This window comes from Diabrotica undecimpunctata, chromosome 1, assembly GCF_040954645.1.
Source record: "Diabrotica undecimpunctata isolate CICGRU chromosome 1, icDiaUnde3, whole genome shotgun sequence".
Classification (NCBI taxonomy): domain Eukaryota; kingdom Metazoa; phylum Arthropoda; class Insecta; order Coleoptera; family Chrysomelidae; genus Diabrotica; species Diabrotica undecimpunctata.
This window is the reverse complement of record NC_092803.1, coordinates 11,352,034-11,372,755: the sequence shown is the minus strand read 5'-3', so window position 1 is coordinate 11,372,755 and position 20,722 is coordinate 11,352,034. Positions and strand designations below refer to the sequence as shown.

The following is a 20,722-nucleotide window of genomic DNA, read 5'->3' as shown; positions in this document are numbered from 1 at the left end:
ACAGGAATGGAGGTGTTTTTCAAGATATATGCTAGTTTGCCGAAAGCACCCCATGCCAGTTGTGTTCTTCTTTTAATTTCAGCATCTTGATTTGGTTTTCCTAGTTTGATGACATGACCTAGATATACATAATGTTCAACATTTTCTATGGTATGATTTTATATTTTCATATTTGTCTGGACTCGGCTCAGTATTTTTGTTTTACTGTAGTTCATTTTTAAGCCTACCGCTCCTGAAACTGAAACTGCAATAAATTAAATAATCAGTAGGTTATTAACCTAAAAAATTGACAAAACCTAGGTTTTACCTTTCGTACTTCAATACGCGTCCCCAGAGAGAAAAAGGGCAACAGGAAAATAACAAAAACAGAGAAATTGTGTACAAGTATCCTCGGCCCATGATTAGTTCAGAATTGTGCTATATCAATATTATACGGTAAATATATATAGGTAAAGAGAAATAAGAATAAGACTTACTCACAATCAAAGTATTCTACTACCGACGACCGGTTTCGCATACTATAATTTTCTATGCATCCTCAGGTCAACAGTACATGGCAAACTAAATGATGCCGATACAAAAATTATTATTAAATTTTTGAGAAAACATGTTTTGAATAATAATCCTTATATCGTCATCATTTGCCATGTATCGTTGACCTGACGATGCATAGCAAATTATAGTATGCGAAATCGGTCGTCCATGGTAGAATAAATTGATTGTATTCTTATTTCGTTTTATCTAAATTGAAATGGACTACACAGGCAACATATTCAAGAATTATACTGTAGTTATAATATTAAAATACACCAAAAAAATAATAGTTAATAATATATTATATAAGTTTAAACAAAAAATAGGTATGGGAATGGATTATTTGAAAAGTTCCATAATCCCAACAATGAGAATTGCGAGTAAAATAATATACTAAACAGCTGGTGAAAATCTTACTTACCCATCTCTAAATATTCGCTAAATAAACTACTTTCAGCTTCGGTCAACTTGTAATCTTCCGTCCACTGATTGCAGCTTATTAAGGTCACTTCGTCAGTTTTAGTCTTTTCAATACCGGTAGTAACAATGAAAGTTTTGTACATCTTTAGACATAACGGTATAAGCGTTTCCATGACGTTGTTGACCGCTTGGTTGCCGATCATGATGATGGCCAATTGCATGGTTAGTTCCATAAGACAACCACCAGGATTGCACTAAAAAATGGGTACCTACTTATTATTACTGTATTATATATATTTATGCTTCATAAAAACACTAATTATTATATTTTACTACTACTATTTTCTTCACCAGTCTTACTATTTTCGATTGTTCATCTCCTGAGCCGCTAAAAAAGTGTAAGAAAATAGCTTATTTAAATTTCCACTGTTCGCATCTTATTTATTCTTCTACAGATGCGTTTTTCAGAGTGAAAAAAAAATGTTTTATTTACAACAGCTCGCGAACTTGTCTATTTTAATATGTTTAGTCTTAAACTTAGAATTGCTAGGACTTCTGTTACGGTATAGTCGTCAAACGTCTCAAATTTCTGGAGAAGGTATTGAACGATGGGCCAGAAAATCTTACAAGTTTATTTCCTTATTTATTTCCTTAACAATTTCGGAACCAGGTCAGGCTTCGACTCTATGTTAAAAAGAACTTTGATATTTGTTTCGAATATAAATCTCATCAAACGCCCAGATTTTACAGCATCGTGTTACATATGCCTTCTCCTTTTAGCTTGCCCTGTCCTATCGAAAATTTGCAATCAGCAGCGCTGTCTGAACTTTGTGTACTGATTTTCTGTTGATTAGGTCTTTCAGCCAAGAAGTTCTGTGACGACCTGGGCTCCTTTTATCATCAACCTTGATCATTATTTTTGGTGCTTCGGCCCAAATTGACCCTTGAACTTACTAACATTCCCTCATTCGGTCCTATTTAATGCAACTTGATGTCAGTTCCAGGTGATACCTACACTTCTTGCTTGCTACTACTTACTTCATATTCTTGATGTGAATATTCTTCATATTCTTCATAAGTATGAAAAGTACAAACGTACCACGTTGCTTCATTATGGAGAAAAAAATCTTTCATCCAATGCATATTCGGTTCTAATTATTATTCATACTGTTTTGTTAAAATATCTTAAATAAAATCAACATCATCGTCAACCTGTATGCGCCCACTGCTGGTCTATAGACATAGGTCTCCCTCAGATCTTTTTATCTGTCATATGAGGCATATGGGTAGATCCGATTTAAATATATAGTTTAATTTACCAAACGCTGCCCAGGCTAATCCTAGACGACGTAGGAGCTCACAAGTCTGATTATCTCTGCCCAACCGAATTTCATGTCCTAAGTACTTATAAGGTAAAGGCTGCTTTACAACAGTCTAAGAATGGTAAGGCTACAGGTCCGGACGAAATACCCGTTGAACTTATTAAGGTGATGAGTGAAGTGAGCACGAAGGAGTTAACTGAACTGTTCAACGCCATATACGATTCAGGTAATATCCCAGAGGAATGGCTATTGTCAACATTTGTAACGCTACCAAAAAAACGATCTGCGAAAACGTGCGAAGATTTCCGAACTATCAGTCTTATGAGTCATGCACTTAAAATTTTTCTTAAAATCATACATGCCAGAATTTACAAGAAATGCGAAGAAAATGTCGGTGAAATGCAATTCGGATTCCGCAATTCCATGGGTACACGTGAAGCACTTTTCACCTTACAAGTCCCACTTCAGAGATGCCGCGATGTCAGTTGTGATGTCTATATTTGTTTTATTGACTACGCCAAGGCATTTGACCGTTGTCAGCACCAGAAGATGGTCACCGCACTACAAAGAGTTGGATTGGATGAGGACATTCGGATCATCATGAATTTATATTGGAACCAGCGTGCTCAAGTCAAGGTCGAAGACCAGCTGACCGACCAAGTGAAGATCATGCGAGGAGTAAGACAAGGATGTGTGCTATCGCCGACTCTTTTCAATATATACTCTGAGGAGATTTTTAATGAAGCCCTCACAAACCTAGACATGGGAATCCGAGTGAACGGTGAATACATCAATAATATCCGCTACGCCGATGACACTGTGTTACTAGCAACCAGCCTAAACGATCTGCAGGCGTTACTAGACCGAGTGCGAACTGTGAGCGTAACATACGGACTGAACCTTAAAATTAAGAAAACTAAATTCATGGTTGTCAGCCGTACAAATTTAGATCCCGGGGCACTAATGGCAGGTAGCGAAGAGATCCAGAGAGTCGACAGATTCACTTACCTCGGAACTACCCTCAACGTACAATGGGACTACGCTCAAGAGATTAGATCCAGAATTGAAATGGCACGGTCTACATTTATTAAGTTGAGATCCTTGCTGTGCTGCAGTGATCTCAGTTTGGGAACCAAGATGCGAATAGTGAGGTGCTACGTTCTTCCAGTGTTACTGTATGGAGTTGAAGCCTGGACACTGACGCAAGCCACTGAAAAACGAATCGAAGCCTTCGAGATGTGGATATACAGAAGGATACTAAAAATATCTTATGTGGACCATGTCACCAACGTTGAGGTCCTACAGCGCATGACAAAAGAAAAAGAAGTGCTTAATTTAATTAAACAACGCAAGCTTGAGTACCTCGGCCACGTGATGCGGAACGAAGAAAAATATCGAATTCTTCAACTTGTTATGCAGGGTAAAGTATTTGGCAGAAGAGGACCGGGACGCCGTCGTATCTCGTGGTTGAAAAATCTCCGACAATGGTTTGGGATGACCTCAGCGGAGCTGTTTCGCAGAGCAGTCAACAAAACCATGATAGCCTTGATGATCGCCAACATCCGGACCGGATAAGGCACTGAAGAAGAAGAAGTACTTATACGATGTAGTCTGTCCAATATCCCTTCCATCAACAGCAATATTTCGATTTAGCACCAGATTAGTCATTATTTGCTTCTTGTTCATATTAATCTTTAGTCAGACCTCCAAGGAAGCGTGATATAATTGTTCAAACATTATTATTGCATCAGTCATCCGATAGGCTATAAGGACGGTGTCATCTGCAAATCTTAAATGACTGTGTTCGTTCAGATAGTCTTACGCCAGCTGTGGCATTTTGGTAGATATATTTGATTATGTTAGTGTAGCGATGGTCTATTCGGCACTCTGTCAATGCTTTTAACATTTTCTGATGGCTTATGGTATAGAATGCCTTCTCGTAGTCGAAAAATATCAGTGAAAATGGTTTGTTGTATTCTGCATACTTCTCTATCAGGTTCTTTATCACTAGTAAGTGGTCGTTAGTGCTGTATACCGATCTAAATCCAGCTTGTTCTCTAGACTGATAGAAGTCTAATTTAGCGTCCAGTCTTTTTTTAATAATTTTTGTGAAAAGTTTATATATGTGTGCAATAATATATACTAAAAACTTTATTGGTACATTTGTATCACGTCGTTCATATAAGTGTTAAAAGAAAACAATTATTGGATCTTAATATTTCCAACTGACTTACCTCTTCTTGCCGATATCCAAATATCTTGTTGTACTTCGCAGGATAGCCTACAAACTTGCCTTTAATGAAAGCTATGTAGAAAATGGACGAATAATAATTGACAAACTGGAACATGTATATTTTGATCGCTAAACTTTCATCGAACTCCGTTTGAGTCCTTTGCAACTCCATTTCCGTTAGCCATTGGGCCAACTTACCGTAGACGAAGTTCAAGATAACGATGCAGGTTAAATTGATTAAACCAGCGGTTATGGGCACTACGTATATTCTATAGCTAGTATTGTCACTAAAATAAAACAAAAAACATAAATATAGTAATACTATAAATATAATAGTGGCGGTTAGTACTACGAATTAAAATTTTCCCTCTACATTGCCGGCCAATGACGTTGGTGATAATGCATTATCACCAACGCTGATATAACCAGTTTTTGCTTTATTTCAACAGCGTATCTTAACATTCTTCCACCTGCATTCTAATCTGCCGCACGTGAGTTCTTTGATGACTTTTTATTTTGCTAAATTTTGTTAAACACCCAGTAGACATTTATTTCTCCTCTAAATAGTTTTCATTATATTATTTTATGATTGCTTTGTAAAATTTTCGCAGTAATAAAAAATCTCGTTAAATATTTATTTTAGACTATTATTGATAATCCTTTTTAAAGAAACCGCAAAGAATACCGATATTGACTACCCTACTTTATCTAGGTAGTTTTTGTCAATATAAATATACCTGACTTTTCAAATCTTGTCATTGTCTAGTTCTGCAGTAAAATGTAAAAACCACTCTGTTCGTTAAGACAGACTAATTTTTTAATACGGGTACCAATTTGGACTAAGGTTCTTAATCCCAATTTGGACTAAGGTTTCCGAGTTTGCAACCAAATTTTATTCTTAATTGCAACTGCAATATTTTTTTACTCAACCGGCAATCCCTCTTGAAAATTCTACAGTGTCGAAGTATGTTTCTTCTTCTGGTTCCTATCCGTTTCGGATGTTGGAAATGATATTGGCAATCATGACCTTGCTCGCTGCGGCTCGAAACAGCTCCGTTGAGGTTTTCTTAAACCATGTTCTTAAATTCCGCAGCCATGATATTCTCCTTCTACCGTGTCCTCGCTTACCTTTGACTTTACCTTGCAATACAGACTGCAGCAGGGAGTAACGGTGCTGATTTCTCATAACGTGTCCCAGATATTGCAATTTTATGCGTTTGATCGTAAACACAATCTCTGGTTCCTTCTTCATTTTTTCTAGAACTTCCTTGTTCGTGATCCTTGCTGTCCATGATATTCTCAGCATTCTTCTATAAAGCCACATCTCAAATGCTTAAAGTTTTTTAATAGTGGTGTCTGTAAGCGTCCATGCCTCCGCCCCGTACAACAACACAGAGAAAACATAGCATCTCAAATGTCTCATTTTTGTATCTAGGGATATGGTGTGATTTTTGAAGATGGCGCTCATTTTGTTAAAGACCGTTCTTGCCTTTCCTATGCGGCACTTTATTTCCTGTACATTGCTCCACTGTTCGTTTATAATAGTTCCCAGGTAGCAATACTGTTTTACTCGCTCTATCTGCGTTTCATTAATGTATAGATGAGCCCCATTTATATTCTCCTTGCTGATAATCATTTGTTTCGTTTTGTGGGTATTAATGTTTAGTCCGTACTGTTGACTGTACTCGTTTATTCTGTCCATTAGTCTCTAAAGTCCCTCTAAACTATCTGCTATCACCATGGTGTCGTCGGCATATCTAACATTGTTTACTCTTTCACCATTTAGAAGGATGCCTTCGTCTATTCCGTAAAGAGCCTCGTTAAAAATTTTCTCTGAGTACATATTAAATATCAACGGCGATAGGATACATCCCTGTCTAACTCCACGTAGTATTTTTATGTGATCTGTTTCTTCTTCGTTAATTTTCATGTATGCGGTCTGATTCCAGTAGAGTTCTGAAATTATTCTGAGGTCTTTGTCATCCAGGTCTGCTTCTTTTAAAATGTTTATCATCTTTTGATGTTGAACTCTGTCAAATGCCTTTTCATAGTCGATCAAGCACGCGTATACGTCGCAGTTAACGTCCCTGCATCTTTGAATCAGTACCTGTACTCCGAAAAGTGCCTCTCTGGTACTCACTGCGTTAATGAAGCCGAACTGTCTGTCCTATATTTGTTCCTCGCACTTCTTATAAATTCTTCCATGGATGACTCTAAGAAACAGTTTCAACATGTGGCTCATTAGGCTGATTGTTCGATATTCTTCGCACTTTTTAGCCCCCTGTTTTTTAGGTATCGAAGAGGTCGAAGTATGTATCAAGCTGTAATTCGTTTTATTGATTACCCAACCAGTTGTGAGTACAAGAATTCATTCATCTATTCTAAGCCAGGTCAAGCTGGGTATTTCATTTATTTTAAGAAAATCTAGCTACGAATCTAAAGACACTGAATTTAATTAAGATGTGGCACTTAAAATCTTAACACTAAACAATACATATTTTATAATTATTAATTAATAATATTGATATTTTTTGTTCTATTTTAATCATGATTAAAGGTGAAACTAAATAACTAAACATTAATTTTTTTAATTGTTACATTTTTTGATTGTAAGTTTATTAATTAAAACGTACCTATGTAGAAAGTCAGAAGTAACGATTGACATCCTATAGACGACCACTCCTGTCACCACACTGAGTGCTATCAGCGTCCAGAAGAAAGCTATGGAAAAACTTAGGATGAGAGACGGCAATTTGACTCTCCAGAACGGAACCACCGGCTCTTGGAGTTGCGTAACGACGTTGAGTTTCTTCTTTTTAGCGTTGGCTAACTTCAGTAAGTATTCCGGTCTGGGTGGCTCGGCTTGCAGGTCGAAACCTGTGAGGCCCCATCTGTGGGCTATCTCGGCACTATACCTAAAACATTGAATGGTTTCTTAGCACTTAGAACTATACTGAACAAAGTGAAACAAAACTAACAATATGTATTTAATAAAATTATTGCTAAAAATTTATCAACGACAAACTATTGGCCGTTTACATCACATTAAAATGTTTACAAGTTCTCTCCTCCTCTATATTTTCTCCTTCGTAAGGATGTAGTGGCATCACGTACGCTACGTTACCTTTAATTATCATTGGCTCCATACTTTCTCTTCTTCTAGTTATATGTCCAAAATATCTCAGTATATTTTGGTTGATAGTTGTGATGAGTCTAGGTTTTATGTTAAGTTCTGCTAGATTTGAGTTATTTGTGCGATGGACGGTCCATGGTATGCGCAACATTCTACGGTAGACCCACATTTCAAATGCCATTATACGCTTCGAATGGACTTTTTTATTGTCCAAGTTTCTGAAGCATAGGTGGCGATAGGAAATATCATTGCTCGAACAATAAAGCGTAATTTTGTGTTTTTTGTGATGTCGGTGTTCTTCCAAATTTTTGTGAGTTTCGCTGTTGCCGATCTGGCCATTGTGATGCGTCAGATCTCCTCTTCGCATCCTCCACTGTTAGTAATAACGGAGCCTAAGTAATTAAATTGCCTGACCACTTCGTAACCTGCCATGTTTCTTATCTCTGCTTGGTTGTTTCTAATTCTATCGATGATCATCACTTTGGTTTTCTGCATATTTATTTTCAAACCATATTCCGTACTCACCGTGCCTAGCCTATTCATAATTTGTTCCAGTTCTTCTGGTGACGACGCCAATATAACAGTGTCATCAGCATAACGTAGGTTTTTGATTTTTCTTCCTCCTATCGTTGCTCCACTTTGCCATTGCTCAAAAACTTGACGCATAATATGTTCACTATATATATAATGAATAAAATAGGGGATATTATGCATCCCTGTAGAACTCCAGATTTTAATTTAAAGTTTTTCGAAACCACATTATAAACTCTTACATTAGCAGTATTATTTATATATAGTTTATGTAATAAACAAATTAGATGTTCTGGCGTTACCATTTCTCTAATTATATGTCACATTTTATCCCATTTTACGGTATCGAAGGCATTGTTATGCCTTGTTAAACTATGTTAAACTCTCGAGATTTTTCGATAATTTGACGAATTTTAAGAATATGTTTCCTTGTTCCTCTACCTGGGATGAATCCGCATTCTTCTTGGGGAATTTGTGGTAAGAGAATTGATTTTAGTCTTTCATTGATGATGGTTAGAAGTGCTTTGCTCGCGTGTGATATCAATGCTACTGTACGGTAATTACTGCAATCTGTCGGAGAACCTTTTTTATATATGGGAATAAACGTAAGTTTACCCTAGTCATTTGGCCACTTTCCGGTATTCCAGAGCTCATTGCAAATTCTAAGCATTACTTCCGTCCCTAATTCTCCCATTTCTTTGAGTGTTTCAGCTTCTATTCCATCTTCTCCTTCTGCTTTTCTGAATTTTAGCTTTTTAATTGGCGCCTCAATTTCTGATTTCAATATTTAAGGTTCTTTTTCATAACTTCTTTTCTCTGTATTATTGTCTGGGTCGTTGTTAGAGAATAGTATTTCACAATATTGTTTCCACACCTCTGCGATACCGTCTGGGTTTGTTATGGTATTTCCACTCTTATCTTTGATGATCTGTGTCTGCGGTTTGAATTCTCTAGCTAGATACTTGACTTTTGTGAGAAAAGTTCTCTAGATACTTGGCGGTCTCTCGGTTCCTCTAGTTCTACAAATATGTTTTTAATATAATTATGTTTGTCCCTTCTGCACAAGTGTTTGTGATTTTTTTCTATGGGGGTATTTAAAGAGTCTATATGAGTATATATGCTAGCAAGCCTCGAAAACTGCATCCAACGTGACGGTTACCATGTTGATGATATTATTTTCCATACTTAATTAGATTCTAAATGGCATAATATAAGCTTCATGGTCAATTTCTGTGGTTTTCCAGGTTTGACTCAGCGTTGAATTTTGAGTTTTAGAAAAACCCTTGTTTTGACGATGTTTCGGCAAGGTCACTCTTGGCATTCTCAACACAGATTAGTTCTGCTTCTTCCTGATGTTCGAGAAGAATTGGAGGAGAACAGGCTTAAGGTACAACCTGTTCTATGGAGCCAATGATGATGATGACGAATGTATACAACGTTCGCACAAAAGCGCTGCAGATCATTGTTAAATAGAAAACCTACAGAAGCTTCAAGACGAATAAATCGCCCGGGCTTGTGTTATAAAGTACAAATGATAATGTATAACCTTCTTCGTCTAGCCATTCACGTCCACATCTGAACATAAGCCTCTTCAAGTCTTCCTTTCCATTGTTTTTTATTGTACGCTACTTGTAGCTAATTTTTCCCGGCACTCCTTTTCAGATCATCTGTCCATCTCATAAGAGGTCTGCCTCTGGATCTTTTGTGTTGGTATGGTCTCCAGGTTAAAATTGATCTGTGCCATTTGTTAAGATCGCTCCTAGCTACATGTCTAGCGTATTCCCATTTCAACTTTAATGATTTTTGCACCACATCGGTGACTTTGGTTTTCTGTCTTATCCATGTGTTTGTTTTCTTGTCCTTAAGTGATATACCTAGCATTGCTCTTTCCATCGCGTGTTGAGTGACTCTAAGTATATTCATATTCTTTTTTGTGATTGTCCATGTTTGTGCCGCATAAGTTAATATCGGAATAATGCAAGCATCAAAAACTTTAGATCTAAGATGTAATTGAATTTGTTGATTTCTGAGTATATGGTTCAGTTTACCGAATGCTGCCCAAGCTAACTTTCTTCTTCTTTTTATTTCTTCAGTTTGAATTTCCCTATTTAGTATTATTTTTTGTCCTAAGTATATATATTCTTCAACTTTTTCTATAACTTTATCGTTTATTATTGTCACGGTGTCTTCGGAGTGCATGACTATTGTTTTGTTTAAATTCATTTTCAGACCTATTTTAGAAGATTCGGTGTGTAGTTCTAAAAGCATGGTTTGCATTACTTGTAGGTCAGTAGCTATCAGGATTATGTCATCTGCAAATCGTAGATTACTGAGGTAGCGGCCATTGATGTTTATTCCCTTATATTTCTAATGTAGGTTTTTAAAAACGTCCTCCAAAACTAAGGTGAACAGTTTGGGTGATAAAGTATCTCCCTGTTTGACTTCCCTGTTTAATGGTACAGGGTTCGTGTGTTCATTTTCATTTAGGTAGTATGTAGCTAAAACTTGGTTCATAGTTTCTTTTATTAAGTTAATGTATAACCTTATGCAGTATAAACTAGACATAAAACTGTGCATACTGTAAGGAAAACTAAGACCTAAGACACCAATGGTGAAGATAGGTTTTTAATTTTTAAGATTTTTTATATTAACATTGCAGGTTAGGCATATATGACTACTAATAAAATTATATATTATATAATATATTATATATTAATAAATATATTTGTCTTAGTTGATCTGTGGCTCCATTTAAAAAAATTGGGCTAAATTTCAAATTTTTTAAATGATTAAAGTGTTCAAAGAAGAAGTAACTTACCGTTTCCACAGCTCCAGGTACAAAGTTCCCCAAAACGACATAAACACGGCGAAAAATATCGTCGCAGGATTGTCGATCACATGCTGCACTTTCGCGTATGTGCAGCTCTCCTGCAAGTTCCAGTAATCACAAAATTTATCACATCTCGGACACATAGTTACATTCGCGGCAGCACAAATGTCCCTGCTCAGACTGTCTGAACTCAGGGTGGCAGCACCGTAGATAAGGCACAAAATGCCCACTATGGAAGCGGGGATCAACATGTGGGTGTAGAATCCCAGCCATGCGAAATACAGGGCGAATTTGACTCCGAAGTATTCTTTGACTTCGTCGAGGGGTTGGTACTTTATGAACTTCGACACAGAAGCCCATTCGTCGAGGAGGAGCTTGCGTTGGGAGGTTCTATCGTGGAGGTCGCCCTGAAAAAAAAAAACGATATTGTTTATATAGTCACTTTCATTCAAAAACTAGTTCGTTTTCTTTTATGAAGAAATGTATATAGATTATTTATGTCCGGAAAATTTTATCTACATAAATATTCTTTACTTTTTGTCTCTCCTTGTTTTTTTAAAACGGTTTGACCTTTTATGAACTCTGCTGCTATGACAGTTAGAAGGGTCCGTTTTACCGGGTAGATTGCTGACCTTTCCCTGTAGCATTTTTAAATTCCGTTCTGTGTGAAGTTTTAATTCACGTATTTCAAATTCCATCCTGTATAATATTTTATTATTTTATTATACCTTTTTCAAATATTCCATCGCAAGTTTAGTATTGTTGGAATATAATAAACATCCACATGTTTATTTTACTCAGTCCAAATTGCCTTTTATCGAAGTTTTCGATCAAGACATGCGTGGGAATCGAAGTCAATAGCACGCCATCAAAGTATTCAAGTTTGGAAGTGAACTCTGTAACTAGAAATATAAATGTCGAACTAAAAATACAAATATAAAAAGAAGCAAATACTTACATCGTGTAATGGATAAGCGGCTTTGTAAACGTTTTCAGCTATCAGTCTTTTAATTCCCTTGTCTTGGTCCTCTTTTCCAAACTTTTCTCGTTCTAATATATATGAGACTACAGTTATTTTTACAGAGGTATTGAAGAAGTCTGGATCATCTACATCAAATCTGCAAAAGGTATAATTATAAACATCAATTTATTTCTTTCATTAGTACATGAAGCGACTGCCTGTGAAGTGTTATTCAAATTGTCTGGTGTGAGACAAGTAATAGAACAAGAAGATAATATTTTGAAAAAAGTATTATATGAGTTTATAATGTAAAATCATCATCATCATCATCAGCCTCTCTCAATCCACTGCTGGACATAGGCCTCCCCTGTTTGTCTCCAAAGTGTTCTATTTTGTCTTGTCTTGTATATCAAGATTGGCATCGAAACTTTTTTTGATTTCAGATGTAAGCATAAGTGTACAAAGCGCTTGCACAACCAAGCTGAAGAGATATTCGTTCATTTGAGAACATTGGAAACTAAGAACGAGCAAGATATTTTTTTATAATCATTGATTACCTGCAACAATGTAAAAACCCATAGACCCAGAAAAAGGTGCAGAAGCGAGGGCTGCTCACAATGTTTATTTTACATACGAGGTAATTGTGGGTGAAACCAGAGAAAATGTATGTTTAGAAGCATTTAAGTCGCTCTATGGCATTAAAATAAGTCGTATAAGAAGGTTTCGCTCATTATTATTAATGGGTAAAACCCCGAAGGTTCTTCGTGGGAAAAAATTGGGCACTCATGCAATCAGTGTTCATACCAGGCTATTAATAAGACAAGATATTGAAAGTTATTCATTAAAAGAAAGTAAATATGCAGGAAAGACTATAAAATATTTGGACGCAAGACTGAATGTTACAATTTTATACAATATGTTTAAAGAGAAATACCCCGAGTCAAAATGCACATATGAGTTTTACTTAAGATTTTTCAAGGACAACTTCAATTTACGATTTGATCGCCGTCAGATTGATTCATGCTGTACTTGTGAAGAGCTAAATTTAAAATTTAAAATTTTTACTTAAAATTGTATTTTTGTAGGTTAAATATATTTTTCTTGGACCAAATGAAGGTTTTTTGTGTCATCTTAGGAATGTAAACAAAAAAGTGGACAAAATTTAAACATTTATACAATATATACACATATTATTTTACACTAAGAAATGTCAAACATTACATCTAAAGTGTCAAAAACACTCCTTTTTTTTTTGGAATTTATTTAAATGACTAATACAGATCTATAGTTTTTTCCAGTTTTTCCCAAAAATGGTTTTGATGACTTAAAAAGTTTTCGTTGACACCGATTCAGTTTTTACTTCAATAATTTGGTGCGTTGTTGCCAGAAATCAATACACAGTTAATTTCAAGGTCACAGTGTTAAGAATGTCAAATATCTCTAAAATTTATTAAAATAACGGATATAACCATACTTACAAATAATTTTTATCCTTGTTAAACTCGGCTGTTAGTTGGTATTTCTTCACAGGAAACTTTTCAGGATCTAACATCACATTGAATCTTGTTAAGATTTTCACGGCAGTTTTGGTTATTATATTATCCTTAGGAGGACACTGTTCTTCCTAAAACAGATTGCAGAAAAATTAAAAGTAAGATCAAGTTGAGTATTATGCAAGAATAATCGTTGACAAACACAAATAACTTTATTTCATAAGAGTAAAACAGTAATCATGTCTATCTTCTAATCGCTATGTGCAAGTTCCGAAGAGCGACACCTGGTGGCATACATCAGCGAAGGTGTTAGCACTATTAATATTTTGCAATATGATGCAATAATAAAAATTGGATTCCAGAAAATAAATCAATAAATTAACTTTTAAACCAACTACTGAGTCAAAGGGTAAAGCTTTGTTGTGGCAAACCATGTTAAGAATGTGGAAGAATTAAGAAAAAATGGGCAAACCTATTTAATTCAAACAAGTGTTATTAGACACACTTCCGTCACCTCTGGGCGATATGAAGCAAAAATATATTATGTAAGTAACTATTTCTTAAATGTTCTATAATTTCTCAAATAAGTGTCCAATTCCAATGGTTTATTTTTTTTTTAGATTGATCACAAAAGAATGATTACAGATGTGTCTTGCCGTTGTGTGTACAATAAAAGTAAAAAGTGCAAGCATGTTGCTGCTGTTATTTACTTTGTAAATCACGAAGAAAAATGATCGAATTTGGGATATGTTACTTACATCTGCTTTATTACGATATAAATCCACTTTTCTCGTTGCATTAATTTGTGTTTGGAAGTTGGACACCAATAGAACTTGAATATACTATTTTTTATTGTATTTTTACAATTTATAAAACAGCATTTGCGAAATTCCATTTTTTCAAATAAATACTTATGAAATATGCTAACAAAGTTGCAAGTTTTCACCGTTGCACGCGCACCGTCGTTTCCAAGTATTTGCACACGGCCAATTAGGAATAAAATCGGCAAAACTAATCAACACATCCGGATGCAATATTATAATTGCTTATTTTAGACAAGGCGACTATGCTATACAGCAGTTGCAGTGCAGTCTCGAGTGTCACATTGTAATATAGCACGTTTGCAGTGTTTCACGTGTTTGGTATTTAGATTCATTTGAGTAGTTTTTGCGAGATGAATTCTGAGTTACAGCAACCGTGTACAGGTTCTTAAGCCTAACAGACAAACAGTAATGAATAGTGCTGTATTTTTGCATTTTATTAAAATGTGGATTTTTATTTTCAAGAAAAGTGTAATATTCTATTTGTGGGCAAGCATAAGTTTATGACAAATATGGTCCCTAATAACCATTTAACTATTCAAGACAAAGTGGTAGAACTTTTGGAGAAATATACGTATTTGGGTCACGAAATAAGAATTAGCAGGGATAACCAAACATGCGAAATCCAAAGACGAATTACTTTAGCGTGGGCAGCCTTTGGAAAACTGTGAGACACACTTAGGGCCAACAAACCAATTAGCCTCAACAGAAAAGTATTTGACTAATGCATATTACCGGTCATAATCTATGGAGCAGAAACTATGACTCTAACCAAGAATACGGTTTCGAAATTGAGAGTGGCACAGAGACGAATGGGACGGTCTATACTGGGAGTGACGTTGCGGGACCGAATAATAAACGAAGATCTGCGAAGAAGGACGAGTATTGCTGTTGTTGTGGAAGGCATAGCGGAACTGAAATGGAACTGGGCTGGCCATGTAGCGAGAATGCATGACTCACGATGGACGAGCAAAATTACAAATTGGAAACCAAGAGCAGACAAACGTAGTAGAGGAAGACCACCTACATGTTGGGCTGACGACATCAGGCGTATCACCAAAAATTGGCAAAAAAGAGCACAAAATCGCAAAGAATTTAAGATTTGAAGGGAGGTCTATGTCCAGCAGTCGACATGATAAATGAAGGCTGAATGATGATGATGATGATTAAAAAATCATTTAGATCAATCTACCGTATTTCGAGGTACCTCAAATAAGATACAAAATGATTTGACCAAGTCTGTGGCAAATATTGTTCTGCAAAAAATCAAAGAAGAAATAAAAGAAGCACAATTTATTTCCATTGTTCTAGATGAAACTACAGATATCGTCAATATCGTCCCAAACCTTGAGCGGAACGGCTGCTTTTTTTCTAAATCGTCCAAAAGGCATGCTTTAGATGTCATTCTTCAGAAAAGGTTTTCTAGAGCAGCTCCCACCAGATAGAACTCAAATAGGAGATGAGAGGTTAGTAAAAACAGTTTCCCAATATCGACGATCCCTAATAGAATTATTTGAAAGCATTTTGGAGCATGACCGTTGGGACCCTAAAACTGTGAATTCTTAAAGAGGTTAGTTGGAATTACTCAAACGAGATTTTGATTTTAATGTTTTGCTTCAAGTATTTTCTGAAATATTTCCTTATACAGACATTTTATTTGATGTATTGCAGACTAAATCGAGTAATATTGGATTTTGTATTCAAAAAAGTCGAGTTCGAAGTCCAAATCAACAGACAGAGGGAACAATTTGATATCATCTGGCAAAAAACTTGCGAAAACTTAAGGTAAAAAAAAATTTAAAAACCTTTGTGAGTTAAGATTTGTGGAGTTATGCAATTTCAATAAATATGCCAACTCTAGTTTACCGGAAGAGGCTTTTAATTGTCTAAAAAAGCATTATGCAAATTTGTTTGACATTCTTTTCCTATATTTCCAACTATGCGTTTTGTATGCTTCTCAACATCTCTACAAACTGATACTATATAGTTCTAAAATGCTGTCATTTCTTAAACAAACTGAACTAGATGAAGCATATAGTGAGGTTTCAAAATTATGTGACTTAGTGATGACAATACCTACTACAAGTACGTCTGTAGAACGAAGTTTTTCTGTACTAAATCGGATTAAAAACTTTGTCAGAAATTCCACAAGTGAGGAGAAGCTAGCTAACTTAGCGATTTTGTCAATCGAAGAAGAACTTATTAAAGAAATGTCTGAATATCTCAGTTTTTATGAGGCTGTCATAAACGAGTTTGCCAAGGATGACAGAAGAATAGAACTGCATTACAAGTAGAAAGTTTAGTAAGTATTTTTATAATTTCATTTAGTTTGCATCCGTTTCTGCAAATGTCACGGCAGGCCACTGTTAGAGATCAAATCTCTAACCACTGGACTATATCTGATATTGTAGTAGAAAAATTCAACATAGAAAATCCGTTATTATGTCTCAATGAGAGTGTAGCTAGATCATTTTATAAAACCCTGGTAGTAAAATAGAAAATAAAATAACATGCAAATGAAACACTAAAATTTTACTATAAAAACGGGCTGAAGGTTATTTGACAACATTTTTTGTTCTATATATGTGTTTCTAGAAGTTTTAAATATATTTTAACATAAAAAGTTAATGCATTTTTCGTATCAAACACAGTTTAGAAATCTAAGAGTGATAATGAGAAACAGCAGTGCAATTTAATTGAATTAAATTAATGTATAGTGTAAAATGATTAGAACAGATTGTTTATGAGTGAAATAGGTACATGTGTAAATCTAAAGCAAAACATCGTGCAGTTCACTTCCAAGTACAAAGTAAAGTTGATTTAGAACAAAGCATTTATTTTCGTTTGTTTTTAGTTTACATTAAAGAATTAATAAAAACTATCATCCTTTGCGATTGACGTCATACCGTCATACCTTGCAGTGATGGAGAGGCACTGCATGTTCGATCGTGGTCGCTCTTGATTCTGTGACGTGAGCACGAATAGTGAGAGATCGCGACGCCTTAACTCCGGGTTTTAGGCGCCACTTAGGAATCTAGATAACTTTTTTTGTCAAAAGTCAAATATCTAGAGAGAGAATTCAAACCGCAGACACAGATCATCAAAGTGTAAATGACTTGATTTGCACTTCGCGTGTGCCGCTGGTAAATAGTCAAACTCTGTGTGAAAAACTGAATTTATTTTGAATTACACAATACATGAATATATGAACGCTAATAAGTATTATGTCCGCTCGCTCTGAAGGCTGTATCACTGATCTCGTCCCTTATTTGAGTGCTGTCGTCTTGGGGTGCTTTTAGGGACTCTTCCTGGCTTCACATATAGCATAATATCTGCATACGCGGCTATGTTGCCAAATCGGAAAAAATTCATGAAATAGACTAAAAATAGATAGTGGCGTGAACACAATACTGGAAATACCATAACAAACCCAGACGGTATCGTTCATGAAGCTTTATATTACGCTATAATCCCTAGATATTATAGCTAACGCCATAGAGTTCAAATCCTATATTTGGGTAACGTAGATTATTCCCCTTTTTCATTTATAGCTTGCTGTGTTCTCAGCATATCTGAATGTGACCGTTTCTATATATGTTCTATCCATTGTAAGCCAAGAGATTTTATGTATCTGACTATATTTTCTCCCTTTAATTCTTCTTCAATTTCGGCATTTGTTTTCATTCTTTTCTCTCCTTCTCTTAATACATTGGGGCCCAGTATGGTTCTCATTATTTTTATTTCAAATTTCAGAAGGCTATCTTCCTTTTTCTTGTTAATTGTCGTCGTTTCTACCAAAAAAGGTCTTATTAGGGTCTTATACAGGTTCATATTTGTTCTCTTTCTTACGTGTTTTGCTCCTCAGCAGGTTTCTATTCATCCCATATGTTTTTTGCCCTTCCGAATTCTTTCCTATGTTCTCTCTTTTCCGGTTTTCCCTATTGTTACTCCCAAGTAGCTAAAGGTGGATACAGTTTCAAATTTATGGTTCTGCGTTATTAGTTATTTCTGATTTGTAGTGGCAGCCGTTTCTCAGTGGCTATGTTACAGGCTTATCAAGCTGGAGTGCCTGGGTTCGAATCCCGGCACCGAAAATTTTTCAATTTCTAATTAACTGAGCTGATATCGTGCTTCGGAGGGCACGTAAAGCCGCCGTCGTTAAGTAATGTTATGGGCGCCTGCGCGACCTGAAAAGCCCAACACTAGACCTTAGCCCGAAGGTTAGACGAACTTTCTTACTTACTTTTTGTTTTTGTGTCATCCTCCCCTATCGGCATATTTGTTTTTTTGCTGGTTTATCTCTAGCCCTATTCTATTTGTTTCCTTACCTAATTTATCAATTGCTCTTACAAGTGCCATCTTCGTCTTTGCTATGAGGACTAGATCATCTGCCTATGCTATTACTTGAAGTTGATCTGTAATAATATTTTTGTTTACGAAGTTTGTCTTCCTTATTATTGCTTCTAAAATTAGGTTAAACGGTGTCGGGGAAATAGAGTTACCTTGTTTCACGCCTTTGTTTACTTACTTACTTAATCTCCTTAAAAATTGTTCCGTTTAAACTTCTCTTTGCTGTAGTGTTTTTTTAGACTCACTGTTAGCATATGTCTTAATTTTTCAAGGATTCCAAGACGCTCTAGCCCTTCCATCATTTTCGTCTGATTACTTAATTGTATCAAAAGCGTTTTTGAAATCTATGAATATTACGAACATCTCTGTGTAATATAAGTAATATTCAAAGAAGACTTACTCACCTATAAACTATAGTGCTGGATCGTGTTAAAGGCCATATTTTCGAAGATGAAAAGTACCTACCTAGAAGTAGCAGCAAAAGCACAATGAAGCTCAGCAAGGACCGAAACATACCTGTTTAGCGTAGGAGTTGACCCAAAAGTAGCTAGAACAACATCACTCAATCTCGAACGTTCCTTTCTGAACATAGGCCTCCTCATCTTGTTAGTAAAAAATGATAATGCCATATATCACGCGCCGCTTGCATCCAGTACTTATTCATATTCTTTAACTCGTCAGTCCTTCGTACTGGTGATCGCCCTACGCCCTTGTCATCACATGGTCTCCATTCCAACAGCCCATTCCATCGACCATCTGTAATTATCGCTATGTGTTCTGTCCAACTGCATTTTAGTCTGACTATTCTTTTAATGATCAGTCAGTCATCGTAGAAAAGAAACTAACCAATAAATGATTCTTCTTCTTCTTTATCTAGGCCACAATTGACCTGGTTGGGGTGTGGTTAGATTTTCTCCCCTTTTCCTTACTTCATTAATACCTATTCGAAAGCAAGCTAAAATCTATCCTAAATCCATACACATAGATATAGAGTATACAAGAAAAAGCTTTCATATTTTACCGAGGAAAGGTCTTCTGATGCCAAATGACACATTTATTCTACAATCTACAACAATGTTTTTTCTTCTGCTCAATGGCCATGTTTAGGGAATGGAGACTAATAAATGGGGTTTATATTCGAAAGTAAAATGTATCAAAAAATAATCAACAGATCATCATTATTATTATAGATCATGCACAATACATCAATCTAACGTTAAAATTTATAAATAGTAATTTTTAAAATATCTAATTCACAAATATTATTATATTTAAAAAATAAATTATGTAAACCTTTAAATTTACGAACAAAAAACACTGTAATTGGCCCTGAATCTTTTTATGGCGTACTTTTTACTTGGAAGTAGGAATGTTTCTATAAACAATCACGTAGATACACACTTAACACTTACAATTCGCGTTGCAATGTCATCGAATGTCTTTAAGGGTAGAAAAAATGGAATTAATGAAAAAATTCGCTCAAACAATACGAAAAAATATAATGACCTATTTATTATTGTTTGTGCTCAACAATTGTAATACCTTAATTCATTTTAGGTTATTTAGGTTATGTTAGGTTAGGTTTTAGAATAATATTTGAATATGTTACGTTAAGACGTGAATGTGGTATCCAAACTACGTTTGAGATTTATGTTGATGAAAGATAATATAAATTTAGTTATAACAATTAAACAATATCTTTTGTTTTCATATTTTAGCAAGACAAATCATTTGAACACAATGAATCCTTAATAAAAGTACGACTGCAAGTATTGATAACCCATACGGCGGTATTAGAGAATATGCCTGTGAATTTCATTTGCTATATCTGCCTTCTATGTCATCCATTTCCAATTATTCAGTCCCAAGTTTTTTATATATACAATACAATATTGGAGCCCTTTTCGAAAGTAAACAACCAAGAGGAAGACCAAATTGGAAATATGTTGCTCAAGATAGAGACCGATGGAAGGAGTTGGGAGAGGCCTATGTCCAAACATGGACGACAGAAGGCTAAGAAGAAGAAGAAGAAGAAAGTTGTTTATAGTGGAACAAAGTGGTGTTATGGCTCCATAAATTGTATATATAACAGCT

General features: G+C 35.4%; 1 protein-coding gene across 6 annotated transcripts in view; it reads right to left on the bottom strand.

Moving 5' to 3' along the window:
- Positions 1-20,722, bottom strand: part of LOC140444608 (anoctamin-2-like) — a 74,231-nt gene that overhangs the window by 17,034 nt on the left and 36,475 nt on the right. For all 6 annotated transcript variants that reach the window (XM_072536375.1, XM_072536378.1, XM_072536371.1 and 3 more), the window contains 6 exons: positions 13,443-13,588; positions 11,962-12,121; positions 10,992-11,410; positions 7,143-7,424; positions 4,511-4,796; positions 956-1,208 (listed from right to left, as the gene is read on the bottom strand). In XM_072536375.1, coding sequence (XP_072392476.1) covers positions 956-1,208; positions 4,511-4,796; positions 7,143-7,424; positions 10,992-11,410; positions 11,962-12,121; positions 13,443-13,588 — 1,546 coding nt within the window. The remainder of the gene's footprint in view (positions 1-955; positions 1,209-4,510; positions 4,797-7,142; positions 7,425-10,991; positions 11,411-11,961; positions 12,122-13,442; positions 13,589-20,722) is intronic.